Source organism: Leopardus geoffroyi, chromosome B4 (genome assembly GCF_018350155.1).
Source record: "Leopardus geoffroyi isolate Oge1 chromosome B4, O.geoffroyi_Oge1_pat1.0, whole genome shotgun sequence".
Lineage (NCBI taxonomy): Eukaryota > Metazoa > Chordata > Mammalia > Carnivora > Felidae > Leopardus > Leopardus geoffroyi.
The window spans coordinates 36,030,804-36,044,252 of record NC_059341.1 but is presented as its reverse complement, the minus strand read 5'-3'; the positions used below and the strand labels follow the sequence as shown (position 1 = coordinate 36,044,252).

The 13,449-nt window shown below is 46.7% G+C and overlaps 1 protein-coding gene across 1 annotated transcript in view; it reads left to right on the top strand.

Moving 5' to 3' along the window:
* Positions 1-13,449, top strand: part of WNT5B (Wnt family member 5B) — a 106,258-nt gene that overhangs the window by 79,882 nt on the left and 12,927 nt on the right. The window contains exon 2 of the mRNA XM_045464547.1: positions 12,949-13,100. Coding sequence (XP_045320503.1) covers positions 12,949-13,100 — 152 coding nt within the window. The remainder of the gene's footprint in view (positions 1-12,948; positions 13,101-13,449) is intronic.

The following is a 13,449-nucleotide window of genomic DNA, read 5'->3' as shown; positions in this document are numbered from 1 at the left end:
TTCCTAAAACTCCATGTGTGCAAATCCAGATTTATAAATAGTTCAGAATGACTACTCAATTAGTAAAATGACTGTTGTATATGTAATATATATAATTATAATATATAATACACGTATTACAGTTCCTTTAACTAACAGTGGCATACTTAAAAGCCTTTGGGCACCTGACAAGCAGGATGAGTTTGTGAAGCAGCCAGGAGAGGTGCAATAGAAAACAGCAGGGATTTGGGGAGATGAGGAGGGCTGTGTACCTCTCACCCACTCACCGAGGCAGTCATATTCCCCAAATTTAAAAATATTGTGTTGGCCAAAGAGATTTTGTTGTCTGCCAGTTGGTGATCCTGCTTTTTTAAACAGTAAGATTGCCCCAGGTCTTTTTACAATACACTTCAGTTTGCAAAAAAAGGAACACGTTTACTTAACAGCACAAAATACATTTTTATTCTCATTAGCCTGTGGCATAGAGAGGTCATCACCCCGCCCAGGATGGGGATCCAGAATTCTATTTCTTTGCTTCTTTCACTATCCAAGCCAGGAAATTTGCAGAAGTGGGTGGCAATTTCCCAGGAAATTTTTTTTCCCCATAGGACCAGACCCAGTGAAAATAGGTTACTTTGAAGAAAGATGAGTGCATCCAGACAGCTTTCGCCTCAACTCCCTAAGTCTCTTGAAACAAAGTCCACACCCATGGCTGCCATGCTTCTTGAACAATTTCCTGTACCACACCGATCTGTGGCTATACCTTTTCTGCCTTCTTTGCTAGAGCATCTTTTGAAATTATTCAGGATTTCGGAGAAGGAAAAATTCCTTTCTTATCTTCTGTGCAGAATAAGACTTCTGATGAGGTTTTGCTTGGTCCCCAGGGAAATGACTGATTTCCTCTGCCCATCCCCACCCCCCCAACTGTAACAGATGAGGAAGAGTCAGCTGGGATGGGCCACATCTAGGAACCACACAGGGCCTGAAGTCTCTGGGATTTGCTCTGCCTGGGGTGTGGGGTTATTCTCGCCCAGTAGGAGAGGCCACTTTCACACTTCTGCAGACACTAGGAACTGGAGACTCAGGAATCATTTTTCTCTGAAACATCAAGAACTAGATTTTAGTGTGGAGGCCTCAGGATCTATTTCTGTGTCCTTGTCATCCTGTGCTGTGATTGCATCCATTTTGCTCCATATTTCCCACATTGTGGGAAATTTCTCATCGGGAATGGCAAACACAGTTTTGAGGACGGGCAGTTTTGTATTTTTCTTGAGGGCTAGAATTAAAATCTCATCGAGCTCCTGCCCCCTTCTAATCCCCTTCATCCCCCGTCCCCAGGGCATTATTTCTCTGGCAAATGAGAGAAACAAAACACACACACTATTTGGGAGATGAGCAATATGTTGGTAGCTGGGATACCTGCTCCAAAAAATATATATATTTTTAAATGCTTTATTTATTTTTGAGACAGAGAGAGACAGAGCATGAGCAGACAAGGGGCAGAGAGAGAGGGAGACACAGAATCCGAAGCAGGCTCCAAGCTCTGAGCTGTCAGCACAGGGCCCGACGCGGGGCTGGAACTCACGAACCGCGAGATCATGACCTGAGCCGAAGTCAGACGCTTAACTGACTGAGCCACCCAGGCGCCCCCCAAAAAAATTAAAAAAAAAAAAATTTTTTTTTAACGTTTATTTATTTTTGAGACAGAGAGAGACAGAGCATGAACGGGGGAGGGTCAGAGAGAGAGAGGGAGACACAGAATCTGAAACAGGCTCCAGGCTCTGAGCTGTCAGCACAGAGCCCGACGCGGGGCTTGAACTCACGAACCGCGAGATCATGACCTGAGCCGAAGTCGGAGGCTCAACCGACTGAGCCACCCAGGCGCCCCCCAAAAAATATTTTTTAATTTTCATCTCTACCAAGCCTCAGGAAAGTAGATCACACAAAAGAATGCTCTGACTTCGGGCTGAGAGGATTCATTGAGAAAAGCCTGGAAGGAAGAACTAGAGACACCTAGAGAGAGAGAGAGAGAGAGAGAGAGAGAGAGAGAGACCCTTGGGAGAAATAATTAAGGCTGGCGGGGAAAGGCTATGTTAATTGAGCTGAGAAGAAAGATGAGCACCTGGGGATTCTTTTGAGAGGTTGCAGGATGGTCTGATCAAGTCTTGGGTACATAATTGCATTCATCTTTCATCACTACTTTAAAAATATATTTTTGGGGGGCACCTGGTGGCTCAGTCAGTTAAGAATCTGACTTCGGCTCAGGTCACGATCTCACAGTTTGTGAGTTTGAACGTGCTCGGGCTCTGTGCTGACAGCGTACCTGCTTGAGACTCTCTTTCTCTCTCTCTGCCCCTCCCCCGATCACTTGTGCTCTCTCTGTCTCTCTCAAAATAAATTTAAAAAAAAATCCATATAAGAGAAACAGCTAGCTATAGGACTAAATGGTAAATATTGGAAGAAAAAATAAAAGGGGAGGAGACAGCACTGGTTTTGCCAGAAGGTGATTTTGCCAGATCTGCATTTCCTGGAGTGAGAAGAGAAGAAACAAAATGCTGAGCCAGCCCCTGGCATGGTCATGGCAGCTGCTGTTACATGTATAGTTAATCCAGGCCTTGTACTCTGTGTACAGTACCCATGTGGTTTGCACTGAACCTGCCCTCAAATAGTTATCCCAAGTGCTTGTCTCTGTGCCTAAATTGTTGAACATGCATTTAAGGCAGAGGTTTCTCTTTGAGTATGAGGACCCTCTTTTAAGCTCCCCACCAAAAGGTCATGTGCCCCATGAGACTATAGTTGTACTTTCCACTAAGAAAATACATAAAGATCCCCTCATTAGGTATTAATGAGATTTTTTTCTCATTTTATTTTATTTTTTTAAAAACTACCCTTTAGGTCCAACGTGGGGCTTGAACTCCTGACCTCCAGATCAAGGGTCACATGTTCTGCCAACTGAGCCAGGAAGGCACCCGATTTTTTGTTATCTTAAAATATTTTTTGTTGTATAACATATCCTATACAGAACAGTGCATGGAGCGTATACCCACAACTTAATAAGTTGTTATAAAGGGAACAGCCATGTACCCATTACCCAGGTTGAGAAATAGAACATTGCTGGTGCTCCAGAAGTTAATTCTCTTATGTCCTCTTCTCCTCACAATTCCCTTTCCACCCTTAAGGAAATCATTCTCTTGATGACAGTTACCATAATTGTTTCCCTGCTTTTCTCTCTGGCTTAGCCACCCATGTATGGGTCCCTAAACAATATAGTTTCGCTGTAAATGGAATCATAGTTTATATATCCTTTTGTTATATATCCTTTTGCTTCTTCTCAACATGATGTTTGTAAGATTCATGCATGCTGTTGCATGGAACTGTAGTTCATTCATTTTCATCACTGCCTAATATTTCATCGTGTTAATATATCACAATTAATTGGTCCATCCATTGTTGATGGATATGTGTGTTGCTTCCAGTATGAAACTGCTAATAGCACAACTATTCTTGACATGTGTCCTGGTGTGCACGTGGGCAGATGTCTCCAGGAAAATGGAATTTCTGCCTCATCAGGAACACTTTTTTTGGTTTGTTTTTTTTAGAAGGTTTATTTATTTTCGAGAGAGAGAGAGAGAAAGAGTGTGAGTGGGGAAGAGGCAGAGAGAGAGGGAGACACAGAATCCGAAGCAGGCTCCAGGCTCTCTGACCTGACAGCACAGAGCCCGACACGGGGATTGAACCCACGAACCATGAGATCATAACCTGAGCCGAAGTTGGACACTTAACCAACTGAGCCACCTAGGAGCCCCAGGAACACTTTTTTAAAATGGTAACTGAGGAGCCTGGGTGGCTCAGTTGGTTAAGTGTCCAACTCTTGATTTCGGCTCAGGTCATGATCTCACGGTTTGTGAGTTCGAGCCCCACATTGGGCTCTCTGCTGTCAGTATGGAGCCACTTTGGATCCTCTGTCCCCCTCTCTCTCTGCCCCTCCTTCCCTTTTTCTCTCTCTCCCAAAAATAAATGAATGTTTTTTTAAAAAAATGTAACAGTTTTATTGACCATACAGCTCACTTGTATAAAGTATACAATTGAGTGTTTTATAATATATTCCTGGAGTTGTGCAACCATTACCACAATCATCAGTAACACTTAAAAATTTTTTTTGTTTATTTATTTATTTTGAGAGAGCACGAGCAGGGGAGGGGCAAAGAGGGGGGGAGGGAGAGAGACGCTCTATGTGGCCAGTGCAGAGCCTGACATGGGGCTGGAACTCATGAAACTGTGAGATCATGACCTGAGAAAAAAATCAAGAGTCGGATGGATGCTCAACAGACTGAGCCACCCAGGATCCTCCATCGGTAACACTTTTAAATGAATTAGTATTTGATTAATTACAAGGGTCTACATACATGTAGACCATTGCAGTAAAAGTAGGTGGACATATTTATTCATTCCAGAGGTAATGCTTGGTTTGCGTATGTTCTGTGGTTCTGTGGCCCCCCAGGTAAGGAACCACTGCTTTAAGGAACTGACAGGTAGAAATTTGTCATTAAAATAGATACATGTTCCTTGAAAGATTTGCTGCGTTAATTCCATAGTACTACAGACTGCTTTAGGGCAGTGGTTCTCAAATTTTGTTGTCCATCAGAATCACCTGGAGGTGCCTGGGTGGCTCAGTTAAGACTCTTGATCTCAGCTCAGGTCTTGATCTCAGGATGGAGAGTTTTCAAGCCCTGCACTGGACTCCACGCTGAGTGTGAAGCCTACTTAAAAAAATTGCTTGGAGGGCCTGTTTAAACAGATTGCTAGGCACCACCCTCAGAGTTTCAGATTCAATAGGTCTGGGTGGGGCTTGAGAATTTGTGTATCTAATCAGTTTCCAACTGATACTGATACTGTTAGCCTGGGGACCGTACTTCTGGTAGCTGGCTATTACCTTGGAAATTAGAGGACTGGGGGCAGAAGGAATTCATTCCATTATTAAATAGATAAGAATTAGGAAAAAGACACTTACAAATTGTTGAAGGGAAAGAAGGCAATTCACAGGTCCTTGTAGTAGCTCAGAGTCTGACAGCAGGAAAGAGAGGAGGAAATATGTGCTGTAAATACTATGGAGACACAGTCAAGAGAACTTGACAATTGGTTTGGCCTGGAGGGTAAAGGACAGGGAGGAGTCAAAACGGGCAGCAAGATTCTAGGCCTGGATCCAGGGAGAGAATTGGTAGAGAACTAGCAAGATGGAGCAAGATCATGAAAGAAGAGGAGACGAGGGTGGTCGATCAGTATCTCAACTTCTGCGCTTCTTGACTCTCTGGGAGGATTTCCCCAACCATCAATTCACTGTCAAAAGGTCACTGATTATTGCCTTCAGGTCCCATTCTTGCAGGGTGAAACCAGAAGCCAGAGATCAGGAGAGTTTTCCTGGGCCATTGATAATGAATGCCTAGTGGGAATTCAGTAACAGTGTTCAGAGGGACTACATAAATTTAACGAATAAGAATGATTCTGAGAACACTGGAAATCATTGAAGCCCTTCTTTCTTTTTTTAAAAAATGTTTTTTTTTTTTTTTTTTTTTTTTTTTTTTATTGTGAGAGAGAGAGAGCACCAGCAGGGGAGGGCAGAGAGAAAGAGAGAGAGAATCCCAAGCAGGCTCTGTGCTGTCAGCAAAGAGCCCGACACAGAGCTCAAACCCATGAACCATGAGGTCCTGACCTGATCCTAGATCAAAGTCAGATGCTTAACCAACTGAGCCACACGGGAGCCCCTGAAGTCCTTATTTACTGCAGTACCTCTCCTACCTTTCTCAAAGCACCTTGAAATTTTCTGTCCCCAATTAAGGGGATAGATACGTCAGTAGAAATGGCTTTTTTGTGGGCTGGGCCATATGGAAGCCAAAAGGGCTCCTTTGTCTCCATGAGAGGCTGGCCTTGATGGCCTGCCTTCTATTTTCGTGGGAGCCAAAGAGGGCTTTTCTTGTTGTTCAGTTGGCAAAGACTTACTGAGCACCTTCCAGTTACCCTTGGGTACGCTCCTAACCACCGGGGAGAAAATGGTGAACAAGACCGTTGGAAAGAAACAAAATACAAATAAACGGGTAGCATGCCAAATTATGCCACCTTATAGTAAATGCTGTGACAAAAACATGGAAGAAGCTAGGGAGAGGATGATGGAGGTGGAGCCATTCTCTGGATAGGAATGGAAAGTTTTTTGAAGGTGTGACCTCAGGACAAAGGAGCCTGATCTGCACAGAGAGAAGGGAACAATTCCCAGAAGTCAGCAAGGCACAGAGGGGAGAAACAGCATGAGGGGTGGGTAAGGAAGTATATATAGCAGTTTGCAGTTTCTGGAGCACAAAGTGAAAATCAAAATAGGATGGAAAGGTTGACAAGGGTCAGATTTTTGCAAAGCCTTGCATAATGTGGTGAGGAGTTTTGATTTCATCCTTTAGGAGGTGGGGAACCTTTGAAGGGTTGTAAGCAGGAGAGTCACATGGTCAAATATGAGTTTTGAAAGGAGCTTCTCGGTAGCTATAGTCATTGAAAGGTAATGCAATTTTATGCTCTCAAATAGACATAGTCCCTTAGTTAGCTTCTCTGCTATGAGGCATCTAAAACTTCTTTCCATGCTCTCTCCGAACTTTACATTTCTTCACATAACCACTCTGCTCCTCACCTCTGCCAAGGTTTCCCATGAGCACCTCACATTATGCTGTCTTTCCTGACGTTTATCTCTTGGTTTGTCTTTTCCCACCCAACATATACATAAACTCCAGCTCTCTAAAAACTATTTTTCTGTTTTATTTTATTTTATTTAAAAAATTTTCTTTTAACGTTTATTCATTTTTGAGAGAGACAGAGTGTGAGTGGGGGAGGGGCAGAGAGAGAGAGAGAGAGAGAGAGAGAGAAAGAGAGACACAGAATCTGAAGCAGGCTCCAGGCTTTGAGCTGTCAGCACAGAGCCCAACACCGGGCTTGAACTCAAGAACCATGAGATCATGAAGCTGAAGTCAGATGCTTAGCTGACTGAGCCACCCAGGCTCCTCTATTTTTCTATTTTAGTATCTCCAACTTTAAACAGCCAGACCTATTCACAATCCAGATATCATTTTGGATGAAGAGAAGTCTGGATTCCCCCCAAACACACTTTGCGTGTGTGTATGTGTGTGTGTGTGTGTGTGTGTGTGCGCGCGCACGCACGCACTTATACTAGTAACTTTGCAATCAGCCTTTTTTTGATAAACATTGCTTTTTGTGCTACTTCCTATATATCAGGATGTTGTGATCTGACAGTCATACTGTTCACAGCCCCAGTAGCAGGACAATGGTGGAAAGAACAAAAACAAAGCGGAGAGGTGTTATGTTCCAGTGACAGGGGAACTACCAAGCATGGGATATATTTGCCTGTGTTTGGGGAGAAGTAGAAAGATCTGGATTCCAAGCCAGGGTCTAGCCTTCACTTGCTGTACGAGCAAGTTTCTTAACCTCTTTATACCTTAGTTTCCCTATACTCAAAGTGAGGATAATAATGGCATATACCACATAGAATTTTAGTGAAGAATAAATGGGAGAATTGGATGTAAAATGTTTGGCTCAGTGCATGTAGGAAGTGTCAGTAAGTGTTCGCTCATATTTAGTATTGTCACTGGCTATCAACCAAGAGCCTTTTTTTTTATTGTCTAGTAAAACTATACCACACAATGGGGGCATACAGGAAAGTAGGGGAGGTGAGTTCTGACCTTCAGGGAGCTTTGGATCTACTGGAAGAAATATGCACAGTACCAAGACAGCCTGTGTGGGATGGGGTGCTGCAGACTAGTTCCCTGTCTTCACAGGTGCTGAGGAAGTCCCAAATCAATGGAAAGATTTTCATGGCGTGGGATTAATCAAAGACAGCTTTATGGAGGAAGTGAATCTTGAGCATGGACTTGGAAGTATTGCTGTAGGTGAGAAAGCATCCTGGGAAGAGGATCAGTAGGAGGGCTTGAGAGAAAAGAGGGCTTATTCTAGGAGCAGAGGGAGACTGGAAAAGATATCCCATAGCAGGAATTTCAGGAGAAGGTTGAAATATAAAATGATGCCAGGCTGGGAAGTTTAGAATGATTGAAGACCTGGGAACCACTGTAGGTCCTCAAATGGGAATATTAAGATGCACAATTAGTATTTTAGGATTAGTATTTTAACGTGGGTTATGTGGGAGCCATGGGTTAGACCACAAAGAACTGGTCTGTGTAAGGAGGGTGAGCACTTACCTGAAAACAGGGAAAGGAAATATGTGAACCAAGTGCCTTTTAGGAGGTGCTCGTCAAGTGTTTTGAGATCCATAAAGAATCTTTCTCTACAGGGGCACCTGGGTGGCTCAGTTGGTTAATGGTCTGACTCTTGATTTCAGCTCAGGTCATAATCTCACAGTTTGTGGGATAGAGCCCGGCATCAGGCTCTGCGCTTGACAGAGTCTGCTTGCGATCCTCTCTCTTCCCCTCTGTCAAAATAAATAAATAAACATTAAAAAAAAAGAATCTCTCTCTACAGTGGTAAAAGCAGCCACGGGGAGAGGAGAAGGGTCTATCACTCCTGTCCCTTCCCTCCCCCACCCTTGCACCGCCATGGAGATCATCCAATAACTGGCAGATACCTGGACATGAGTGCAGCTAGAAGGTCACAAAAGGAGGCACTCCCTTCCCAAAGACTGTTAAGAGGGTCTGTCTTGTTATGTCAGGAATGTTAACAACATTGGAAATGTATTTTTTAATGTTTATTATTAATTTTTTTAGAGAGAGACAGAGAGTGATAGATAGTGATAAAGAGAGAGATAGAGACAGAGTGCAAGTGGGGGAGGGGCAGAGAGAGAGGGACACAGAATCCAAAGCAGGCTCCAGGCTCCAAGCTGTCAGCACAGAGCCCCATGTGAGGCTCAAGCTCACGAACTGAACTGTGAGATCATGACCTGAGCTGACATCAGATGCTTAACTGACTGAGACACCCAGGCGCCCTATAAATGTATTTTTTATGTAGAGTCCACACTCTAGCTTGGACTCACAGCCCCAACATCAAGAGTCCCAGGTTCTACCTAGTGACCCCAGCCAGGCACCCTGCAAATGTATTTTGTAATTACACATTCCATAGCTCCTCCTTGGGTCACACAGAAAGAATTAGCCAGTGGCAACCAGGAAAAGGCTCCCATGGAGGCTGTTGGTTATTTCTGGGTAGGTTTCTAGGTGTGAGGTGCCTGTCTGGGGCAAGAGGGCAGGTGTGGGATGTGACACCATTTCATGTGTGACTCCTGTATGTCACTTGAGTCCTCAGGCTCTGGGGCAGGTCAGTCCTGAACACCCGGTGGTGGTGGCTTTTGTGAACAGTTCATGACCATGTCAAGCCCTTGCCGACTGGGTGGGGTTCTCATGGTTTCAGCCCTTGCTGACTGCTCTGAGGTGTGTGTGGAAGCACGGAGGTGTCCCTTTGAGGACAGCCTGGCTGGGGTCAGCCCCACTTGCCCACATCTCTCTCCTTGGTCTCCTATCTCTGGACTAACTGCATGTGGCCACTTAAAGGAATGCAAATTGGTGACTGAGTCCACCCAGCAAAAGGAAGAGGACCTGGAGCCCTGTATTCAAATATGCACCCCTCTGGTTGGGTAAAGGTGGGCATCACATCTCAGTAAGGGACCTCAGACATGGCACAGCAGGGTCTGGGATGTGCAGCGGCATCTCTCCCACCCCCACCCCCTCGCCACCTGCCTGTCCCCACAGCAGTTTGAAGAGAGGTGGGCTGGGCAGATATTGCAGAGTAGGGCTTTCCTTAGATTTCATAAAGGACCCTAAATAATGTAAGCCATCACCCCTTACTATTCTTGATCCTTGTCCCCTAACACATTGGGTGTTCACTTGTTCCCTGCCACATCCCTGGCACTTAGAGCTGTAGCTGGCACATACTAGGCCCCCTGTGTGCATCTGATTAATGACTTTAATGAATGAATGAATAACTGACTGAAGAAGTAGGGCAGAGCAGATGTCTGACCAGCTCCTTCTGGTCCTCTGGAAGCATCTCTCCCATCCCCGAACCTCTACTACTGAAGGACAGAGACCCTGGATTCTCTCGTGCTTAACTTTGTTGTTTGACATGACATTCACCTCTCTTAGGAAGGGGAGCTGCTTTGGTTCTCTGAGGAGATCTGTAGTTATGACAAAAGGCAGCACAAGGAATTCCCTTCCCTGTCTTTTCAGTATTTACTAGCTCTTTCTTCCTATGCAGAGGACAGCATCCCTTGGTTGAGTCCTGCTGTAAAACTCACCAATGACCCACAAACCGAGCTTTCAATGTGTTTCACTCATTAAGACCAAACCATGAGTCCCCGCTCAGCTTCCTTCCACCCCAGTGGGATTGAGGCAGAAGTTTCTATGCTGCCCATGCTGATGAAACCAATTCCCAATCTTCTCTCTTCTCCTCCTAGCTCCGCACAAGGAAAGCAAAGAATGTAAGTGAGGGCAGAGTGGCCCTGGGGTTTTGTGACCATGCAGAGGGCAGCTCACGTCTGCCTGCATCCTGAGTGAGAGCATCCTGGGGGGAGGGCGTTAGGGTTCAGTTTCAGGTGTCATGTATCTGGAAGACAGAGAAAGAAGTCCCCACATGTGCTACCATCTTTTTTCTTTTCTTTTTCAAGTTTTTAACATATATTTTTTTTTAATGAGCTGAGAGTTTGATGGAGAGCGCAGGGTGGTAGGAACAGCTGTCAGCAGTGAGTCTTATCTCAGTCCGTGTCTGAGTCCGGTCTCAGCTCTTGTTTGCGAGGGGCGGGATTAGAAGCTATTGGGAAGTTTGGCCTTAGCTGGCCTGTCACTGGGGAGTCAAAGCCACAGTGACCATTAGCAGGCACTGACTCCTGTCCTTGGCTCAGAAACAGTACCCCCCCCCCCCCCATGGCCTCAGTTGAACCTAGGATTTGCAGAACCAGAATGATTTCACAGGAGCTTGAAGAAAAGGTGTGACAGAAGTGAGAGACGCTGGTATGAGGGGGGCATCCCTGGGGATAAGAAGTGTCACCCGTGGGGAGACACAACTGAGCACTCTGGCAGTGGAAATGTATGAGGATGTATGTGGGGCAGGCGGGAGCAGGGGCTTTGCAGGAGGCAGGGCGGTGGGAGGGCGGGGGTGGGGGAGGGAGGAGGACCACAGGGAATGGGGGCAGCTCTGACTCCTCAGTCCCCAAGAAGGACTGGTAGGTGGAGTTGAGGATGTTTGCACAAGGAAACTCTTTGAAGCTCTTCTCTGGTCCTCCCCACTCTGGACCTGGTTCCCTCCCCTCCATAAAGCCATTAGCTTCTGGTGCCAGCCCTATCTCTGCTCCATCTCTCTTGGTTCCAGTCGGTGCATTCACAGACCTCCTGCCCTGAGGGAGGGGGAGGATTTATGGGGGGTAGAGGGGAGAGGGGGAGGGGGCATCCTTTAGAGGAGGAGAGGTCTGTTAGGAAAGTAGGGTGTGGGGAGCTGTTAGTCAGCCGGGCTAGAGGCCGGATCATTTCCGAGCTGGCTCTGCATGACAAAGGGGAAAGGAGCAAGTTTCTTCTTTGATCTGCCCCCTGCCGGCCCCACACACCTGCCTGTTGGTGCTCCCGCCCCAGCTGAGATCTCAAGAAGGAAAACCAAAAGGGGGTGGGGACCAGGCTGTGGCCCAGCTTCCCTGGATCCTGCTCAGGCCACCTTCCTCTCTTGGTGGCCCCAGGACAAAAATATCTCCTAGGCTGATGACCCGAAGCACCTGCCGCCCCCTCCCGGAGAGCCTGGAGACCCAGGGCTGCGGGAGCAGTGCGGTGAGATGAGGCGGGGGCGGCGTGGAGCGTGCGCGCCAGTGTGTGTTTGCGCGTGTAGAGTCGGAGGTGTTAAGGGGTCCTGGGAAGAAGACTCATTGGGGATGTGGGGTCACGCCCTGGATGGAAGCTAAGGGAGAAACGAGATGGGGGTGGGGGGTGAATGGGAGGGGGTGTGTTTTTATAGACTTACTCCAGGATCCAGAAGCAACGATTTTTCGTATGTTTCCAAGGGCTGGAGGAAAGGTGTTCTTTCGCGGATACAGGCACAGGCGTCAGTTACAAAAAATATGGCAAAGATGTGGGAAGCTCTTGAGCTACTAGGGAAGGGGTCATTGCTTCTGGAAGATGCGTCCTGGGCACAGACATTTGAGGCAAAAGTTGCAGACCAAAGCTGGCTGTGCCCCACTGTTGCTGTCTGTGCTCCTGGCTGCCCTTCCAGGGCCACAGCGCACAGGAGGGGAAAGAGGCCACCCAGGAAGACACCGCCTTATCCGCAGGGGCTTTAGGGGCACACGGCTGGCTGTGGCTTTCACATTTCTCAGAGAAGTTGTCTTGAGAAGGTGCAAAATCCTCGCCCTTCTGTCTGCTATATTCCTGGTAATGGGAATGTGGGAATGCTGGAATGTGGGAACTTTCTTGGAGTGAGAAGAGTACAGATTGGGAGGGAAGACACCTATTTGGCTATAGGTAAATCCAACTCACCAATTGTTCTTAGCCCGCGAAGGAGAGCCTCTGACTGCAGTGAGACATAGAGAGAGGAGGCGATGGATACCCTGGTTTCTTTGGATGTTGGGGAACGGCAGGTGTCTGCTGCAGCAACCAAAGCATCCTCCTTCATGGTGCATGGAGCACCATTCTTGGAATGACTTGTTTTCATTTCTCTTTTCTAGTTTCTCAGCTCATTGTTTCCTTTGGAATTAGGTCCTGAGTAGGGTTCCCACAGTTTGGGGTAAGAGATGTGGAGGCTCCTATGGTGAGCAGAGTAGCAGTAAGAAATGGAGGTTGGAAAGAGGCTGAATTTCTTTGGGGGAGGTGGGGGGGGGGAGAGCAGAACTTGACATTAGACTCACCCAGAGCTCATCCTTTGTGCTTCCCTCCTCCTTTCCCCTGGTCCTGCCTCATCTGCTCCATTTCCACATTGATTCTCTCTCTGTTCTGCTTTCTCCAGGGAGCCCCATTTCAGAAGCCGACTGCCCCCGGGGTCTTCCCAGGGCACTGGGGAGGGCCGAGGCTGAGGCCGACCATGCCCAGTCTGCTGCTGCTCGCCGCTGCACTGCTGTCCAGCTGGGCTCAGCTTCCGGCCGAAGCCAGCTCCTGGTGGTGAGTGAGAGGGGCTGAAGTCCTTCTCTACAACCTACGCCTCCTTTGGTAATTAAATGTGGAGAAGGGTCACCGTGTGTTGTGATCATTCCTTTATTCGTAGGAATCCTGAGGACTGCTTTTATCCCAGGAAAACTAGGACAGCTTTTTCTCTCACAGGCCCCCAGAGGTAAAGGTTCACCAAGAATAAAGGATTAGTTCATCTGGTGTTTTCCTCTGATCCTGTCTGCATTCCCCTTTTCCTGGACCTTCCTCCGTCCTCATGGGTTGTTAGAAATAGCTCTTGTGTTGCTCTTGGATCAATAAGGATATTGATTTTTTTTTTTTCTGGTGGGGAGAAGGAGAATAG